The 17924-nt window shown below is 45.5% G+C and overlaps 7 protein-coding genes across 7 annotated transcripts, besides 4 other annotated features; 5 read left to right on the forward strand and 2 right to left on the reverse strand.

Annotated features, from left to right (window-relative positions):
- Positions 1-480: 480 nt before the first annotated feature.
- An09g00700 (uncharacterized protein) lies at positions 481-2459 on the reverse strand (the record flags this gene model as incomplete). The annotated part of the gene is made up of 5 exons (XM_001393357.3): positions 481-605; positions 640-892; positions 931-1082; positions 1345-1477; positions 1629-2459. 5 exons carry the CDS (start codon positions 2457-2459, stop codon positions 481-483), a joined length of 1494 nt encoding a protein of 497 aa, XP_001393394.3.
- A 96-nt stretch (positions 2460-2555) lies between these two features.
- An09g00710 (uncharacterized protein) lies at positions 2556-3621 on the forward strand (the record flags this gene model as incomplete). The annotated part of the gene is made up of 3 exons (XM_059749557.1): positions 2556-3117; positions 3208-3468; positions 3563-3621. The coding sequence occupies 3 exons, from the start codon at positions 2556-2558 to the stop codon at positions 3619-3621; spliced, it is 882 nt and encodes a 293-aa protein (XP_059606697.1).
- A 27-nt stretch (positions 3622-3648) lies between these two features.
- Positions 3649-8177: a mobile genetic element (Title: probable transposon Tndm1 without LTR -Aspergillus niger).
- An09g00720 (uncharacterized protein) lies at positions 4195-4938 on the forward strand (the record flags this gene model as incomplete). The annotated part of the gene is made up of 2 exons (XM_059749558.1): positions 4195-4240; positions 4886-4938. 2 exons carry the CDS (start codon positions 4195-4197, stop codon positions 4936-4938), a joined length of 99 nt encoding a protein of 32 aa, XP_059606698.1.
- An09g00730 (hypothetical protein) lies at positions 5815-7156 on the forward strand (the record flags this gene model as incomplete). Its single annotated transcript, XM_059749559.1, has 6 exons — positions 5815-5910; positions 6063-6075; positions 6395-6439; positions 6582-6677; positions 6785-6806; positions 7027-7156. 6 exons carry the CDS (start codon positions 5815-5817, stop codon positions 7154-7156), a joined length of 402 nt encoding a protein of 133 aa, XP_059606699.1.
- Position 8178: 1 nt separating the features above from the next.
- Positions 8179-8327: a mobile genetic element (Title: probable transposon 160bp LTR (Tndm1-LTR) -Aspergillus niger).
- A 10-nt stretch (positions 8328-8337) lies between these two features.
- Positions 8338-12979: a mobile genetic element (Title: probable transposon Tndm1 without LTR -Aspergillus niger).
- An09g00770 (uncharacterized protein) lies at positions 8498-12910 on the forward strand (the record flags this gene model as incomplete). Its single annotated transcript, XM_003188742.2, has 1 exon — positions 8498-12910. The coding sequence occupies one exon, from the start codon at positions 8498-8500 to the stop codon at positions 12908-12910; it is 4413 nt and encodes a 1470-aa protein (XP_003188790.2).
- A 1-nt stretch (position 12980) lies between the features above and the next one.
- Positions 12981-13136: a mobile genetic element (Title: probable transposon 160bp LTR (Tndm1-LTR) -Aspergillus niger).
- Positions 13137-14363: 1227 nt separating this feature from the next.
- An09g00790 (uncharacterized protein) lies at positions 14364-15233 on the forward strand (the record flags this gene model as incomplete). Its single annotated transcript, XM_001393362.1, has 4 exons — positions 14364-14693; positions 14745-14844; positions 14899-14978; positions 15048-15233. The coding sequence occupies 4 exons, from the start codon at positions 14364-14366 to the stop codon at positions 15231-15233; spliced, it is 696 nt and encodes a 231-aa protein (XP_001393399.1).
- A 729-nt stretch (positions 15234-15962) lies between these two features.
- On the reverse strand, positions 15963-17850 carry An09g00800 (uncharacterized protein; the record flags this gene model as incomplete). The annotated part of the gene is made up of 6 exons (XM_059749560.1): positions 15963-16524; positions 16575-17044; positions 17094-17285; positions 17339-17353; positions 17401-17666; positions 17724-17850. 6 exons carry the CDS (start codon positions 17848-17850, stop codon positions 15963-15965), a joined length of 1632 nt encoding a protein of 543 aa, XP_059606700.1.
- Between the last annotated feature and the right edge of the window lie 74 nt (positions 17851-17924).

Below are 17924 nucleotides of genomic sequence, written 5' to 3' on the forward strand. Positions count from 1 at the left end.
TGTATAGCAAAGCTCAGCGGGATATCTTTCCGCGTGGGGGAGTAGGCTATTTAAGAGATTGGGTCCCCTCTCGTGGAAGTCTCTGGATCTGGGTGCCCCAGACTCATGCTGGTCCCCAGCTCCCCATTGACTTCATTTATTGCCCCATAGGGTTGGTAGAAAGTTTGAGGGGAGGGGGCCAGGTATTGGCGCCGAGACTGCTGTCTTGGCCACAGACCGCATCCCGCTCCGCAGAACACCCCGGTTGTTTGGCTGACCCAAGGTAAGATACTCTGCCAAGCCTCCCGAATCTCGACACGCAGGATTGGCTACTTGGCAGTGCGTGCAAATCGTGACACAATCGATGATCCGAGAGCCTCGACCGAGGGGTGGAGGATTCTGTGGTTACAAAGGTAGTTGTATAGCTATGAGCCCGAACGCAGATTCACGTGGAAGTCATAGCTCCAAGAGTAAATATCGGATTGCCACCGAGGTCGTGGGTCATATGGTACGTATCTTGCAGCCCCCAATAGCTAAGTATTCTGTTGACCTTTTGCCGGATAATTGGATGAAACCATACGCGGTGTGGTGAACCAAATCGTCACAATCAACAGTCCCTGAAGAAGCTGTCAGTAGTTATTCACAGTTTAACCTTCTCACAAACATGACTAACAGTAACGTAGCCAAGAATGTCTGTTTGGATCATCTTAGCCAATGCCAATCTTGCCAAGGAGAAGACAAGAAAGGTAATTACAAATAAATAGGGCACCTTCACGGTTGTCCAAAACTGGCCCGACAAAACCATTGAATTCTCGCGCGTCGCAACAGAAACAATGTACCTGACTAACATGTCTCCAATTGGGTGGAAAGGGGCAGATGTATAGCCACCAGTGCCCGAGGTTCGATAAACATTCTACCACTAGGCCACTCGTCACTACCAGGTACTATTACCAGACCAGGCACATCTGATTCTGGGCAAGACGGGGATTTAGAGGGCACTGATGGCGGAGATTGGACGACAGGCGGAAATCCACCCTTGGCACTTGGCCTTGGCTCGTAGCGGGTGGATGTCTTAACACCTTGGCATGGGTTGCAGTGGAATACTATCCAGTTGAAATGTCTGTCACATGTTCAATTGCAACAACCTGGGATTCCGACAGGAAGAATGAAATAATTATTCATCGACTGCCAAGGTGGGGCCCGATCGATGCAAGAAAAATATATCACTCCACTATTGGCAGCAATATGTTATTTTTTAGCACGAGTAAATACTACTATTATGCTTTACACTACAATGTGTGGTATTTGGGTCATCTGGCGATAGAGGACACTGTATCGGTCATTGGAAGGATTATGATCACTTACAATACTGGTCCCATGGTTTAGGGGGAAGAGGGAAATTGATAGAATTACTATCGTCCTCTCTACTAGTAATACATTGAAGTTCGATAAGACTGAATATGTAAACGCGATTAAACGTTCTGAAATCTCTAGCGTTCTATACCTTGATCCCATATATCCTCTAGTAGTTGAAAAATTCTGTGAAGGACCGCATCATTATAGCACTTGCACTTCAAGGCACCCAATACCTGTCAGTTGACATTACATACGGTTGATGGGCGCATCCAGCGCACATCCAATCAATCCACCGTCAATAACTGCTCACAGAACCCCCCAAATCCACGCGCCCGATCGTGGATGTGGATCTCCAGAATCCAGTGCCGCATGTGTCCATCACGGCCCGGAACCATCATCTTATCCCCATTGCCTTGCGCGATATATAAACTGATTTTATCATTCGGAATTCTCTCATGCGGAAACGACCCGACCAGGTGGCCTGCAATGGGAGCACCGAAATCCCACCCAGCTTGTTGGACCTCCTGGCAGGCAATGGCATACAATTCTTCCGCCGTCATATCCGGGTTTTCTCGAAACCGTCGCTTGACTGTGTGCCATATGGGGTCCAGAGCATCGCGCAGTTTCAGCTTTGCGGGGTCATCCCCAAGCACGTATGTGCGCCCGAAGTCGGCTTCCCATTCCTCGAAGACCGGACCGAGGTCCACCACCAGTATGTCGTCTGGTTGAATGATGCGATCCGGAGGGTTCTCGGCAAAGGGACTCAAGGTGTTTGGTCCGCTGCGGACGACGCGCTTATGCCAGTGGGTGCGGACTCCATGGCGTTTGGCTCCGAGCTCATGGATCGCAGTGCTGAGAGCCTTTTCACTCACGCCGGGCCGAATCAGGTCTCGTTCAATTTCTTCGAAAAGTTGCACCGCTTTGTTCTGCGCGTCCAGAAGGTAGGCGGCGCGCTCGCTTTCAATTGAAGTCGACATTCCAAGTAGAGACAACAAAGTACGAGGCCAAGTGATGGGAGTGGACAAGGGACGATTTCGAGGGGAAATGCGATGAGTCCAAGCATATGTGGGGATGGGGGAAAGATAAGGATGACAAATGGAGCTAAGCTCACTCGGTCGCATCATGTCGAAGCGGGGTTGGCATCACCAGAGGTGGGGGACTGATTTTGAGAATATCATCACAACCACAATCTACAGTGTTAGAGTCTACATTGTAGCAACATGGACCCCTCACTTGTTGCTGACATCCCACTTACCCAAACATTTCACTATCGTACTACTACTCATCACTACGACGTGCGCTGGACTGCAATAGGTGACGCTTCCCTGCCACCATTGATCTTCGTGCATGGCACCCCGTGGTCTTCGCGAGTGTGGCACGTCTTTGCAAGATCCCTGGCTAGATATTTCCATGTCTATCTCTTTGACAACCCGGGATTCGGCGAGAGTCCACTGGGAACTCCTCTCCCAGGGAAAGAGGAAGCCATTAGCAAAGAAGTCGCCCTAGATGCGGATCTCGCACAGCAGTCGGAGGTGTTTGCTGCCCTTTACCAATCTTGGTCGAAGGACTGGCCTCGGGCGCATAAGAAGGCACATGTTGTTGCCCATGATCACGGGGGGCTGATGAGCTTACGGGCGCATCTCATCCATTCCTGCGAGTTTGCCAGTCTGTGCTTGATTAATGTGGTTGCTTTGGGGCCATTCGGGCAGCCTCTGTTCAAATCGGTGGCGGAAAATGAAGACGTCTTTACCAGTTTGACCGGGCCCGATGTTCGAAGGAATGGTTGAGGCATATATTCGGAATGCGGCATACACAGAGCTGAGGAAGGAACGATGGCAATGTTGAAGCGCCCGTGGATTATCAATGAGGAAGGCAGAAAAGGATTCATTAGACAGATGGCGCAAGCCAATAGTCGCAGTACAGAGGCAGTCGAGGGGAGATACTCCGAAGTGGGCCAGGTGATGCCTGTCAGGATTATCTGGGGGACAGAAGACCAATGGATCCCGGTGGAGACGGCAGAGAGACTAAGAGCGAAGTTGAATGCCAGGGAGGTAGTGCTGATCGAAGGAGCAGGGCATCTTGTCATGTATGATCAGGAGGGAAGGTTAGGAATGGAATTGGGATGGTGGTTGAGTGAAGTCAGCCATGCCCAGGGATAGATAATGTTGAAACGACGTTTTAGGTCAATACTGAAGTCGTTGAAAACGCTTGATTCTTCGCTATCTAGGCGCGCTCAGAGAAGCAGTTGAAGTTACGGAGTTCGGGTCACGTGACCTCAACTACTAGTAATCTACTAAGATTACATTCCAACACGGCCCCCTAGGCGAGGGAGCGTTCGTAACAAGACTCTAGACATTATCTAAATAGAAAGAAACAGCTATCTCAACCAGTGTTTTCTAGATGCAGATTCAGGAAGGAGATGGGGGTCATTCTAAGAAGATGTTTGAATACTTTGAATAATTTATTATCAAGCGGTTTGGTGAGGCCGTCTGCTGGATTAATAATCTCTGGAATATATTGAATGGTGATAGTGTTCTTCGTGATCAGATCGGCTATGAATAGATAACAATTATCAAGCCATCTAGTGGATCTGGTATAGTCTTTATGGTTCAGGATCCGTAGAAAGTTAGCAGTGTTAGTGTATAAGAATATTCTACTGTTAACGGAGATTTTAAAATTAAATACTTCAATTAATTTCTTTATATACAAGACTTCTTTGGCGGTGGAGTCAAACGCGTAGTATTCTACTATTATAAATAATAGTGCAACTAGCGATTATTTTCTAGATGACCAGCTGATTGGACTGCCAGTGTAGAAAATAATATATTTTTTTATTGATTTGCTGTCTTCGTGGTCAGCATGGGCGGTATCTACGAAGACTTTGATATCTTTAGTATAATTAATAGTAAGAATGATCCTGTATGGGATAGACCTTTTCAAATATTTGTATATAATTTTCAATATTTTAGTATCAGTTGTAGTAGGAGTGTTCATGCGCCTTTAAAGTCTAAATGTTGTATGATGTATATTAGGATGAGTCTTTGTAGTTAGCCAGTTTAAATATTCTATAAGACTTTAATATTCGGCTAGGTTGATATTTTCAGTAGTTATATTCAAGTAATCTAACTTTTTATAAGCAACGGTTATTAAAATAGCGGAGGAGATGTAGAATCCTAGATTTATTATATTAAGATACTTCTCCATGTATATTAGTTAGGATAATAATATCATGCCTGCTTAGTAGTTATATTGAATATTATATTCTAGTAGAATCTTTGGTTCCTCTATTTTCTTCAGATTAAATATCTTATTTAAATATTATTTAATCTCGGCTAGGTCTTTCTTCCTGGGGCCAGCAATAGCGGAGTTATTAATATAAATAATTAACTAGATATTATTTTTTTTATATACACAGGGATCCTTTCTTAGTGGTTTGAAACCGATTTTTTTAAGTGTTTTGTTAAATATTTGATACCAGAGGTGGGCCGCCTGGTGGAGGCTGTAGAGAGTTATTTTTAATAGATATATTTAATCTAATAATTTTTTATAGTATTTAATAGATTATTTTATGAATACGCGTTTGCCCTGTATCTGCGCGTGTAGATAAGTAGATACTATATTATATTATTCTTATTCAAGATCTTTTATAGTAATATTTGTTATGAATAGCTTCAGGACCGCTTCGCTGGCAATAGAAGTGAATGATTTGTTATAATTAATATCTAGTATCTGGCGGTTGTTATAAACTACCCATCTAACACGGAATTAGATAATGAATCTGTCAGTGTTGATCTTGAGATCGTACACCCATTTGTTTGAGATTACGCGAGCGGTTGGAGATCAGTTTATAATCTTATAGATGTCTATATTCTATATCTTATTAATCTGTATATTTATAGTATTTTTTTAGTATAGTGCCAGCGGGGACTTTATTACTTTGTTATAGATATTTGGAACAATTACTTTGTGTTGTTTAAGGTGGGGTAGGATCATCCGGTCAATCATAGCTAGTTATTAGTAATTTGGCTATATTAATAATTTGTTTTTAGTAGTTTTTATGGAGTATTTTAATATGGGTTATTCTTCTAGCTTAGTAAAGTCCGGCAGGTGGTAGTCCTACGTGGCGTATTTTATTGAGAATATCTCGTATTCTGTGGTATTCTTGATTAAGTGTGTAGGTGGAGACTTTATAGAGATAGATATAATATAGATTCTATCTTAGATAATATTTTTTTTAGGATCTGGTTGCTTAATCAGAGTCCTTGTGTTATCTGATATATTAATTGTTTGGTATAGGAATATGTTATCTAACTTGAGTGTAGTATCTGGGCCAGCTGGTATTAGTTCTTTAGAATTAGATTCGCGTGTAGAAACTTTATTAGGATTTTTCTTATCATTCTTATAGGTTCAATCTTTATTAAATTTAACATTTTGTAATTATTTAATTTTATCAGATATAAAATCTTATATATAATAAACATGTCCGTTGTCCCCATTGAAACCAACGAAGTATCCGACTTTTGCACAAGATCCTATTTTCTAGAATGTGACTCGATCTTCCTGTGGGATGTGTTGGTAGGCATGATATCTAAATACACGTAGGAAGTCTAGTGACGCGTTAGAATTTAGAAGATTATAATAGGATTTATATAAAAACATGGGGATTTTTCTAACAGCGCTGTAGTAGAAGACAAGGCGATTTAGAATCTGTACTAAGAAATATACAGCATACGGCTAGAAGTAAGTAGAGAGACTAATATCTAGTATTATAATTCTATTTATTCAGTTAAGTAAGCCGCCGTATCGTTCAACTAGGCTGTTGGCTTCGGGTGTTTAAAAAGATGATATTTTGATTTAAATATCTTATTTTATATAATTCACCTATTTTCTAAAATGGTTGAACTCGCGGCCATCATCTAGATGCCAGGTGGCCATGTATCGGCCAACTATATTTTTATATTTTATATTTATTCTAATCAGCTCATCGGAGATATCATCTTTATATTTAAGCATGGCCGTCTTCACTAAGCGAGTAGTATTATTAATTATAAGTAAAAAGTAATTAAATCTACTATGATTAATTGGGATTATTTTTTAGATATCTGTATGCCAGAGCTGTATTGGATCATTAGTTTTTAGAATTAGATTTCTTGAAATAAGACGTGTGGTCTTGCTTAGCAAGTATGCTTCGCATTCTAGAATATTTTTATATTTAAGTTTAATTTGATAATTCTTTATAATAATAGCGATTTGGTGGAATCCTGCGTGTCTGTATCACTGGTGCAAGAGTAGGAGGTCCACTGCTGCTAGTATTAGATTAGGATTTTTTATTTTAATAAAAAGTATGTTTTTTGATATCTACAGATAGCTAATAATCTTGTTATCTTAGTCTCTACGTAGAGTCAGGTTCTTAGTAGTAGCGTAGATGCTAAAGTCTATATATAAACAGTTGGAAGAAAGGAGCCCGTAAAGTAGATCTAGTTGATAATAAGTCTTGATTTTTAATATTATATTTTAGCTGTTTATAGTTAGAGTCAGGATTAGATATTCTGCTGATTTTGCAATACCGATTCCCCCGTTTAAAATATCATATTGGTAGTATTCGTGGGATTTTAATTAGTAGAGACTGCTTAGAAAAGCATAATCAGGTATTAGATATTATAAGCTATTTGTATTATATATCTAGCATAGTAAGATGTTCGTGGCGTTTATAATAATTAAACCAGAAAAATTCAAAATATATAGATTTTTATTATTGGATTCTATTTCATTTATTATTGTATTTGATGCTTCGCTAGACTACGATTCTTTGAACCACTAGATGTCTTTTATACGAGGCCTATAATCCTCTGGCTGGAGATCAGAATTTAAGCGCTAGCAGATAGTTGCTTTATAGTCTAATATTTTATAAAAAGCGTAGTGTTTCTTAGTCATCTCTAGCTTTAAGTTTTATATTTTTCTAATATATTTCTCAGGGGTCATTTCTTTTAGTAGAAATATTAATTTCTTCTATTCTAAGATTATTATAGTATTTTCTAACTTGGTGATGCTTCCAGTGTTCTTCACTGACGTAATAAAAGAATATCTTTGTATTTATTTATTATTTTATTTAATTATAATTTTGTAATAAACTAAAAACTCTTTCTTCTAGAGGATGTCTATAATATTATCAGGCAAATTGTACTCTACTATTAACACCCACGTTGGAAGGTCCGATTCTAGTTTTTTGAACAGGTATAATAATCTGTAGTATAATAATATTCCAACTTTTAATTTTTTAGCGAAGTTATATGCGTGTTTGAACGCCTCTATATATTATTCAATGGTAGAGTAGTCGGATCAGCGTTTATAGATAAGATCAAAGTATATTATTTAGCAAAGTATATGGCTATAACCTAGAACGAATAATTTGATAACTTCGTAGGCATCATCCGCGTAGTTATACGCGTCAGGGGACGTCATCAGTGCTCTTTTTAGAAGATTTGACAGCTGGCTAGCTAGCTAGGACTGGATGTTGATTGATAGATAATACTATAGCTAGTAATTTATATAATTTATACTAGAATAGGATAGACCCTTGTCAATTATATCTTATAGACTAATGTTTTTCAGGATTTAATATATTTCAAAATACTATATTAAATAGTCTTCTCGCCTTTTCAATCTTTTAAATACAGGTTGAACATCTTCTAGTAGCTTTACTAAAAGCCTATCTGCTTGTGTCTTTGGTTATATGGCTACTGCCTCTGTATTTAAAACATATTATAAAAAGTGGTATCTGCCTGGTTGCGACATTCTGGGATCTGCTTCCAGCGGTTGAATATTTTGATATTCGCGGTATTTTGTTGGAACGTAATCTCAGTAGATTACTAGTAGTCGAGGTCACGTGACCCGAACTCCGTAACTTCAACTGCTCCTCCGAGCGCGCCTAGATAGCGAAGAATCAAGCGTTTTCAACGACTTCAGTATTGACCTAAAACGTCGTTTCAACAGGTTATGAGCCCGGCTCTTCGCTCGTGAGGCTAACCAGCAAAGATCTGAGCCACCATACACACGAAGCAAGCCGCAATTGCAACGGGGACACGCACCGCGATACCCCTATCTCAAAACACCAAAACACCGCGAATATCAAAATATTCAACCGCCGGAAGCAGACCCCAGAATGTCGCAACCAGGCAGATACCACTCTTTACAACATGTCTCGAATACAGAGGCAGTAGCCATACAACCAAAGACACAAGCAGATAGGCTTCCAGTAAAGCTACCAGAAGGCGTTCAACCCGTATCTGAAAGGTTGAAAGGGCGAGAAGACTACTCAACGTGGCGCTTTGAAATATGTCAAATCCTGAAGAACGTCGGTCTACAAGACATGATCGACAAGGGTCTATCCCATCCTAGTACAAACCACACGAATTACTGGCTATGGCACCACCTGTCAATCAACATCCAGTCCTGGCTAGCTAGCCAGCTGTCAGACCCCCTAAAGAGGGCACTGATGACGTCCCCTGACGCGCACGACTACGCGGACGATGCCTACGAAGTCATCAAATCACTCGTCCTAGGCCACGGCCACACGCTTTGCCAAACAACGTACTTCGACCTCATCCACAAACGCCGATCCGACTACTCTACCGTTGAACAATACGTGGAGGCGTTCAAACACGCATACAACTTCGCTAAAGAGTTGAAAGTCGGGATATCACCATACTGCGGGTTGCTACACCTGCTCAAAGAGCTGGAATCCGACCTTCCAACGTGGGTGTCAACAGTGGAGTGCAATTTGCCTGATAATGCTGCGGACACCCTCCAGGAGAAAGAGTTTCTAGTTTACTGCAGGACCGCAATCGAACAAGGTAATAAACAAATGCAAAGATATTCTTTCGCTGCGCCAGCGAAGAACACTGGAAGCACCACCAAGTCGGGAAGCACTGCAACGACCTCAGAGTGGAAGAAATCAACATTCCCACCGAAAGGAACGACCCCTGAGGAACACGCTAGAAAGATGCGAAACTTGAAGCCAGAGATGACTAAGGGACGCTGCGCTTTCTGTAAGACACTAGGCCATGGAGCAACCACCTGCTGGCGCTTGAATCCTGACCTCCGGCCAGAGGATTATAGGCCTCGTATAGAAGGCATCTGGTGGTTCAAAGGATCGAAGCCTAGCGAAGCATCAAATGCAGCGGTAGGCGAAATAGGATCCGATGACGAAAACCCGTATATTTTGAATTTTTCTGGCCTAGCCGTTGCAAACGCCACGAACACCTCGCTACGCTGGATATATGATACAGGCAGCTCACAGCATCTAACACCTGACTGCGCTTCCCTAAGCGGTCTCCACCAATTGAAACCCCACGAATACTACCAATATGGCACCTCGAACGGGGGAATCGGTGTTGCAAAATCGGCAGGGTATCTGACCCTGACCCTAGCTGCAAACGGCCAAAATACGGTGTTGAAGATCAAGGCCTACCACCAACCGGACCTACCCTACGGGCTCCTTTCTTCCAACCGCCTACGTACAGACCTTGGCATCTACGCTACCACTAAGGACCTGACCCTACGCAGGGACCGGGATGACAAGATCGTCGGCCACCTGCAGGCATCGAAAAACGTGCTTTTCGTCAGGACAAAAGACCCTGACCTAGCGCTAGCGGCAGTGGACCCCCTACTCTTGCACCGGCGATACGGGCACGCAGGATTCCGCCGAATCGCTACCACTGCAAAGGATCATCAAATTGAACTCGAACACAGGGACACCCTAGAGTGCGAAGCATGCTCGCTAGGCAAGGCCACACGCCTCGTTTCAAGGGACCCAATCCCAAAGACTAATGATCCAACACAGCTCTGGCATGCAGACATCCAAAAGGTGACCCCGATTGGTCATGGCGGATTCAACTACTTTCTACTCATGGTCAACAACGCTACTCGCTTAGTGAGGACGGCCATGCTTAAACACAAAGATGACGCCTCCGACGAGCTGATCAGGATGAATATGGAACACAAGAATATGGTCGGCCGATACGTGGCCACCTGGCACCTAGATGGTGGCCGCGAGTTCAACCGCTTTAGGAAATGGGCGAATCATGCAGAGCGAGGCATTCAAATCAAAATATCACCTCCTCGAACACCCGAAGCCAACGGCCTAGCTGAACGATACGGCGGCTTGCTCAACCGAATGAGCAGGGTCATGATACTAGATGCTGGCCTCCCTGCTCACCTCTGGCCGTACGCTGTACGCCTCTCAGCGCAGATCCTGAATCGCCTCGTCCCCTACCACAGCGCTGTCAGGAAGACCCCCGTGTTCCTATACAGATCCCACTACAACCTCCCGAATCCTAACGCGTCACTAGACTTCCTACGCGTATTCGGATGTCGTGCCTACCAACACATCCCGCAGGAAGATCGAGTCGCATCCCAGAAAATGGGACCTCGTGCAAAAGTCGGATACTTCGTCGGTTTCGATGGGGACAACGGACACGTTTACTACGTGTGGGATCCTATATCTGATAAAATTAAACGATCACGAGACGTTAAATTCAACGAAGATCGAACCTACAAGGATGACAAGGAGGATCCCGGTGGAGTTCCTACACGCGAACCTGACCCTAAAGGACCAACACCAGCTGGCCCAGGTGCCGCGCTCAAGTTAGACAACGCGTTCCTGCACCAAACAACCAATATATCAGATAACACGAGGGCCCTGATTGAGCAACCGGACCCTGAAGAAGACGTCATCCGAGGCAGAATCCACACCATATCTGCCTCCGCAGAGCCTCCACCTACACGCTCGATCGAGAATGCCACAGAATACGAGGCATCCTCAACGAAATACGCCGCGCAGGACTACCGCCTGCCGGACCCTACTGAGCCAGAAGAACAACCCATACTGAGGCGCTCCGCAAGGACCACTAAAGGCAAATCATCAACATGGCCAGATTACCAACAACTGGCCACGGTTGACCGGGTGACCCTACCCCACCTCAAACAACACGAAGTGGTCGTTCCGAACACCTACAGCGAAGCGATGAAGTCCCCGCTGGCACCATACTGGAAAGATGCTATGGATACACAGATCGATAAGATACAGAATATGGGCACCTACGAGATCGTGAACCGACCTCCAACCGCTCGCGCAATCCCAGGCAAGTGGGTGTACGACCTCAAGGTCAACACTGACGGATTCGTCACCCAATTCCGTGCTAGATGGGTAGTCTGCGGCAACCGCCAGATACCAGGCATCGATTACGACGAATCGTTCGCTCCTGTCGCCAGCGAAGCGGCCCTGAAGCTATTCATGACGAACGTCGCTATAAAAGATCTTGAATGGGAACAATGTGATATAGTATCTGCTTATCTACACGCGCAGATACAGGGCAAACGCGTGTTCATGAAACAACCTACCGGATACCATGAAGGACCACCGGATCAGGTGTGCCTATTAAAGATGGCCCTCTACGGCCTCCGCCAGGCGGCCCACCTCTGGCACCAAACGTTTGACGAAACACTTAAAAGAATCGGTTTCGAACCACTGAGGGAGGATCCCTGCGTATACAAAAAGGGTGATATCTGGTTGATTATTTATGTTGACGACTCCGCTATCGCTGGCCCCAGGAAGGAAGACCTAGCCGAGGTCAAACAACACCTAAACAAGGCATTTGGCCTGAAGGAAATGGGGGAACCAAAGGTTCTACTAGGATGCAACGTTCAACGTGACTACCAAGCAGGCACGATATCACTATCCCAACCAACGTACGTGGAGGAGTGCCTCAATGCAGCGAACCTAGGATCCTGCACCCCCTCCGCCATTCCGATGACCGTTGCCTACAAAAAGTCAGATCGCTCGAATATGACTACCGAAAACGTCAACCTAGCCGAATATCAAAGCCTTGTAGGGCGTTTGAACTGGCTAACCACAAAGACCCGCCCCGATATACGTCATGCAACGTTTAGACTTCAAAGGCGCATGAACACTCCCACTACGGCCGACGCTAAAGCATTGAAAATTGTATACAGATATCTGAAAAGGTCCATCCCGTACGGGATCACCCTCGCCACTGACCATACCAAAGGCATCGAAGTCTTCGTAGATGCCGCCCACGCTGACCACGAAGACGGCAAATCAACGGAGGGATACGTCATCTTCTACGCTGGCGGCCCAATCAGCTGGTCATCCAGGAAGCAATCGCTAGTTGCACCGTCATCTACGGTAGCAGAATACTGCGCGTTTGACTCCGCCGCCAAAGAAGCCTTGTATATAAAGAAATTGGTTGAAGCGTTTGACCTCAAGGCCTCCGTTGACGGCAGGATACCCTTGTACACCGACGCCGCCAACTCCCTACGGATCCTGAACCACGGAGGCTACACCAGGTCCACTAGATGGCTCGATAATCGTTACCTATTCGTAGCCGATCTGATCACGAAGAACGCTATCACCATTCAACACATCCCAGGGACCACCAACCCGGCGGACGGCCTCACCAAGCCGCTTGATAACGAATCGTTCAAAGCGTTCAGGCACCTCCTCGGAATGACCCCCATCTCCTCCCCGAACCTGCATCCAGGGAACACCGGTTGAGATAGCCGTTCCTTCCTATCTAGGCAATGCCTAGAGCCTCGTTACGAACGCTCCCTCGCCTAGGGGGCCGTGTTGGAACGTAATCTCAGTAGATTACTAGTAGTCGAGGTCACGTGACCCGAACTCCGTAACTTCAACTGCTCCTCCGAGCGCGCCTAGATAGCGAAGAATCAAGCGTTTTCAACGACTTCAGTATTGACCTAAAACGTCGTTTCAACAGAAACTAACGCTAGGGGTGCTCGGCCGAAGATTAGGCAACCATCTTACTCTACAGGTATGGCTCGAGGGATCGCTTTGACTGGACCGGTCCACGCATGCAACTTGGAGGACCCCACTCCACACTGTAGTGGCACGGGAAGTAGCAAGGGACTGGAAAATAAACGCTTGTATGCTTCTATCCTGGTTGCAGATGCATGGTATGTCCTTCCAAGGTGTGAATGCTGCATATGGTTGGTGCCGTTATGTTGCATTGACTAGCTAGCATTTTAGAGTAAGTGGCACCAGCCACTGCTTCGAGTGAATTGGGTTCTCCACTTTCAAAACACGCAATGTTAACTAACACTATCTTCCCATATGGCATCGCTTCACTTCCATTGGTGGAAAGCCGAGATAATATAAGGTCAGATCAGGTTGTGGAGTATCATCTTATCACACTCGCAAAAACTTCGGCCATAAAACCGAATACGTGCGTGGCTGTGCTGTTGAAGGTGTAACGAATGATGGCCTGGCCATGTTTACATGGTACCCGGATACTATGAGTGACCAACAATTGAGATGATTGCCACCTACTTACTATCCAAAGCCAGACGCCAATTTCACAACAGTTTACGTTGGTCGATGTTCGTCTTTCTTGCTACTCAGAATTGAAAAATATGATCTTGGTGGGTGGTGTGGACCTGGGCCCTTTCCCGGACGAAGCTTAAACGAAAGTGGAGAACCAGCGAAGTCCGACATCCAGGGATGGAGATTAGCGCCGAACCATGACACATAGTCGCAGGCCCTGAACCCACGGTACCCTTTTTCTATGCGATGCCCGGGATCCGTTTTCCCACTCATTAGCGACTCCAAAAAATCAATGACAATGTGATCAGCGTTGGCTGACGCGTTCTCTAATCAATCCTTCACGCCCCAAGGTCCAGAAACCTTGCTGAAGAGCTCCGGCCTCCAACCTACCTATGGGTTTGAGCATCATGTTGACCCAGAACTATGTCTTCAGGAGCGGTTGATTCTGATGCTCGCGGCAAGGTCTGGACCTCACCTTCAGGAAATTGCAATAATCGGCCCACGTTTCTCTGACATCGTGTTGACATTCCTAATCAGTTATCCCCTGGCGTCTTGCAAATGTAGGACAGGGAAAAGAGATAAATTGTCTGCAAACCCTCTGTTCTTCAATTAACATTCTTCACACTCTCTTGTTCTGTGCCTCATCATATCGAGAAACTCATCCGCAACCATGTTCAGAAACATTGTTACTGCAGCTCTCCTATCCTTTGCCCTTGCCAGTGCCTCAACCGCGCACACAAATGGCCAAGCCCCCTGCGCAAAGGTGCACATGATGCTTGCCCGAGGAACTACCGAAAGCTACCCTGGCCTTCTGGGGTCTTTGACTGAACTGGTCGTGGATGCTGTCCCGGACAGCGATTACGAAAATATCATCTATCCCGCCACTCAGGAAGGATCAACCCCCAGCTATGAGGAGGGAATTTACAATGGGACTACCCAGCTGAAGGCTTATGTGAAGGCTTGTCCGGAATCCAAGGTGGTTCTGTTCGGATATTCTCAGGTACCTCCCTTTTCTCGGATTTGTGTTTCTCACTTACTGACTCTCTGACAGGGAGCTATGGTTGTGAGCGACATGCTGGCTGGTGGCGGTGATAACGGAACTTTGGGAAATATCACCGCTCCTGCTGTTGACCCTGAAACCGGATCGCACAGTAAATGACTGAATCTCATCTGTTTAAACCCAATCATATGCTAATATTCATCAGTTGCTGCTGTCCTTCTCTACGGAGACCCCCGTCACATGCCCAACCAAACATACAACGTCGGAGACGTGACAGCTACTGGCGTAAGTCACATCCAGAACACTTTCAATGGACTGAAGAAGTCAGTTAGTTGATATTGAATTTTTAAATAGAAATACCCACGCACTCCCGAGCAACTTGCGGCCCTGTCGCAGTATGCCGATAGACTCCACGACTACTGCGACGACAAGGATGGCGTTTGCGATGCTGCCGGAACAAACCTCTCCGCTCACCTGGCTTATGCCACTATTTGGGACAAGGTCGCTGCTACTTGGGTTGAGAGCATGATGCAAAAATAAGGTTTCACCTTGACTTCGCGAACACGGGTTACAGTCAGGGGATTTTGGCGGTGGCTGAGGCGGAAAGGTTTCTTGAAGGGGAGATCTGATCTCGTTTTTGTAATATAGCATAAATTTATGCGCCATAGTGGCAGTGTACAATACGTTCTTATATTCTTCATACTTGCATTACAGACGATCGGCGACTTCGTAGGCCTGCGCCAGATTGAAGACATGGTGCTGTGGTAGACATGCTTTTTTCTTTAGTTGAAGGGCTAGGACAGTTCCTCAGGTGCGGTAGACTCAGTGTGCGCTGGTCGGACTACAAATAATCGTGAGCTAAGCTAGTAACTGCTTAGCTTTGCCTCAAGAGTGTTTCTTGAAGTGGGATGGACGCGTAAATAATTAGGGTCCACATATTGGAGGCGAGCCCCAAAATCCGAATACCGAATGCCGCGTCTCCACTTTGTCCCTGTGAACCGCGTTATTAACTCAAGTGTAGATCCCACATTGAGTCGCCTCATCATGGCTCGCCAGAGCTGAGACTGGGTAGGAAATCCCGGACTTTGATTTAAAGCTAATACACTACTACATCTCAGGCCTGAACAGGAATGTCGATTTCCAGCCCCACATTTGTCCTATTGGCATCACCAGCAATAGCTGGTTCTACCGCTCGGTGGAAGGTCTCTTTCGCTGAATGTGTCCTTTTTTTTAACCTATGGGATTCTCCAACTTATTTCGACACGGGTATTACAGTGATCCCGGATACCACAAAGCAGAGTTGAACATATTAGATAAGTCGGTCGTCGGCGGCAAGTAGGTCCCTAATAAGGTTTGAAGTGGATCTTCAGGATAGAATAGTTGGTCTGGGCCAATGGCCGATGAACCTTCAATGTCCGGAAGAACGAGGGGTTCCTCATTCTTTACAGGAGCAATATCAGCAAGTGATATGAAAGGGGGTGCATAACTGGAACCTACCATAACGTGACTTGGCTGCATAGGAAAACCGGACGAGTCGTTCTTTCCGCCAGTCATTGGCCCAATATTATCTGACTCGAGGCGCGAAGTCCGTCGCGAGCCCATGGTCTGTGACCTGGCTTGTACATCCCGCACAAATTGACGGGCAATGTGAGAAAATTCAGCGGCACTTGATGCCGGAAGAGAATCTTTGTTACTGATCTCCCAGCGGCTGAAATAACCGGCTGCTATGTCCAGGAACGAGATATTGGTGGCCGTCTCCTTGTGGAGCGGGTTGTGGATAACAAAGTCAAAGATAACAAAAAGAGCCGAGATGGGCACGATACCGAGTTGCCTGTTACGATTAGTGTCGGTGGGAACATGGCCCCGGATGGGACCTCTTACCAGACTGGGACATGCGCTTCATGCTCAATATACCGTGTATGGTATATAACGGCTCGGGCGGCCTCCATCAGTTGACGCTTGGTCTCTTGGTTCGTCTCACTGGGTTGGTCGACCGTAAGATGGATTCGAAGCCGACACATAGACATAACCAATGCATAATATATAAATCTGATTTGTAGCGCCATATCTTGCGCGCAGGGGTTCTTGCTTTTGGAGAAGCGAATTGGAGTTCCGGGCTGATAGGGTTCCGGAAGGGTGCAATTCCACGCTTCTAGCTCGCGCGATATCGAGTCTATCGCTGCGATACGGGCATCTGTATGCATCTGAACCGCACTCACGGAGAAGAGACATTCGTAAGTGCGAGACATCAGCCGACCTAGGCGTGCTGTCGTTAATAGCCAATCAAGCTGTCCAGGGACAGTATCGGGGGGTTCCGGAACGGGACAGCCTATGTCATAATCGGGTATCATCTAAATTTCTGATTAGCCATGCCACACATGAAGATGTAGTTACCCTTACCGAACCACGCCCTCGGAAAAACGAGGTGACCTTTTCCAGCCAATATATAACCCAGAAGGCTCTGTGGCATGATCTTTCATCCTCCGTTTGTACGTATGCGGCGTTGTATCCCAGTAACTGAACTATTCTCGCGGCCTCGGAAACCAAGGTTTCACCGATAGGTATACAAGAGAAGCTCATTGTGAAAATGCCCTGAAACTTGATTTAGCGGAATGATACTATAATTCACTACTCCCTCTACTCACCATGGCCGTTAATGCCTGATTAGGCTGTCAGCTAGAATTCAAATAGGGTGGAATACACGCACTTGGACATGAAGTAAACCTTGGGGCGGAGCAAGTATCTTTGGGAAGAGGCTCAATGCGCACTGAAAATATTTCCATGCTTTACCTTTCCCTGGAATGAAAGAGCCACCATCCATATACTGGCATCCTAGTGCCAGCAGAGTATGATATAGTGCACAGAATGGCGCATTGTTTTCCAGTATTTCCGATAATCCTGGGTCTGAGACTCTCCGTTCAAAGTCGGCTCGGTCCAGGAATGGTGTCAAGGGGTGTAAGTCATCGAAATACACTGGGAGTCTGTGTCAAAATGCGGACCCACACGAGATAAAACTTGTGTGTCTCTGACCTGTGATATAATGAGCTGCCTCCTCATGGGGGATTTGAACAGGTGGCTCGGGAGCGCTGAAATCTATGTCAATTCCATGTGCATGCTGATGCATTGCTTCCCCCATGGCATCAAGAAGGTCTCTCAGTCTGCTGTGACCCAGTATATTGGTAAGGGAGTGGATAGGCTATCTGAAAAGAAGGCCATGCCGGTACTAAGGAC

The sequence above is a fragment of the Aspergillus niger genome (assembly GCF_000002855.4).
Source record: "Aspergillus niger supercontig An09".
NCBI classification, from domain to species: Eukaryota; Fungi; Ascomycota; class Eurotiomycetes; order Eurotiales; family Aspergillaceae; genus Aspergillus; species Aspergillus niger.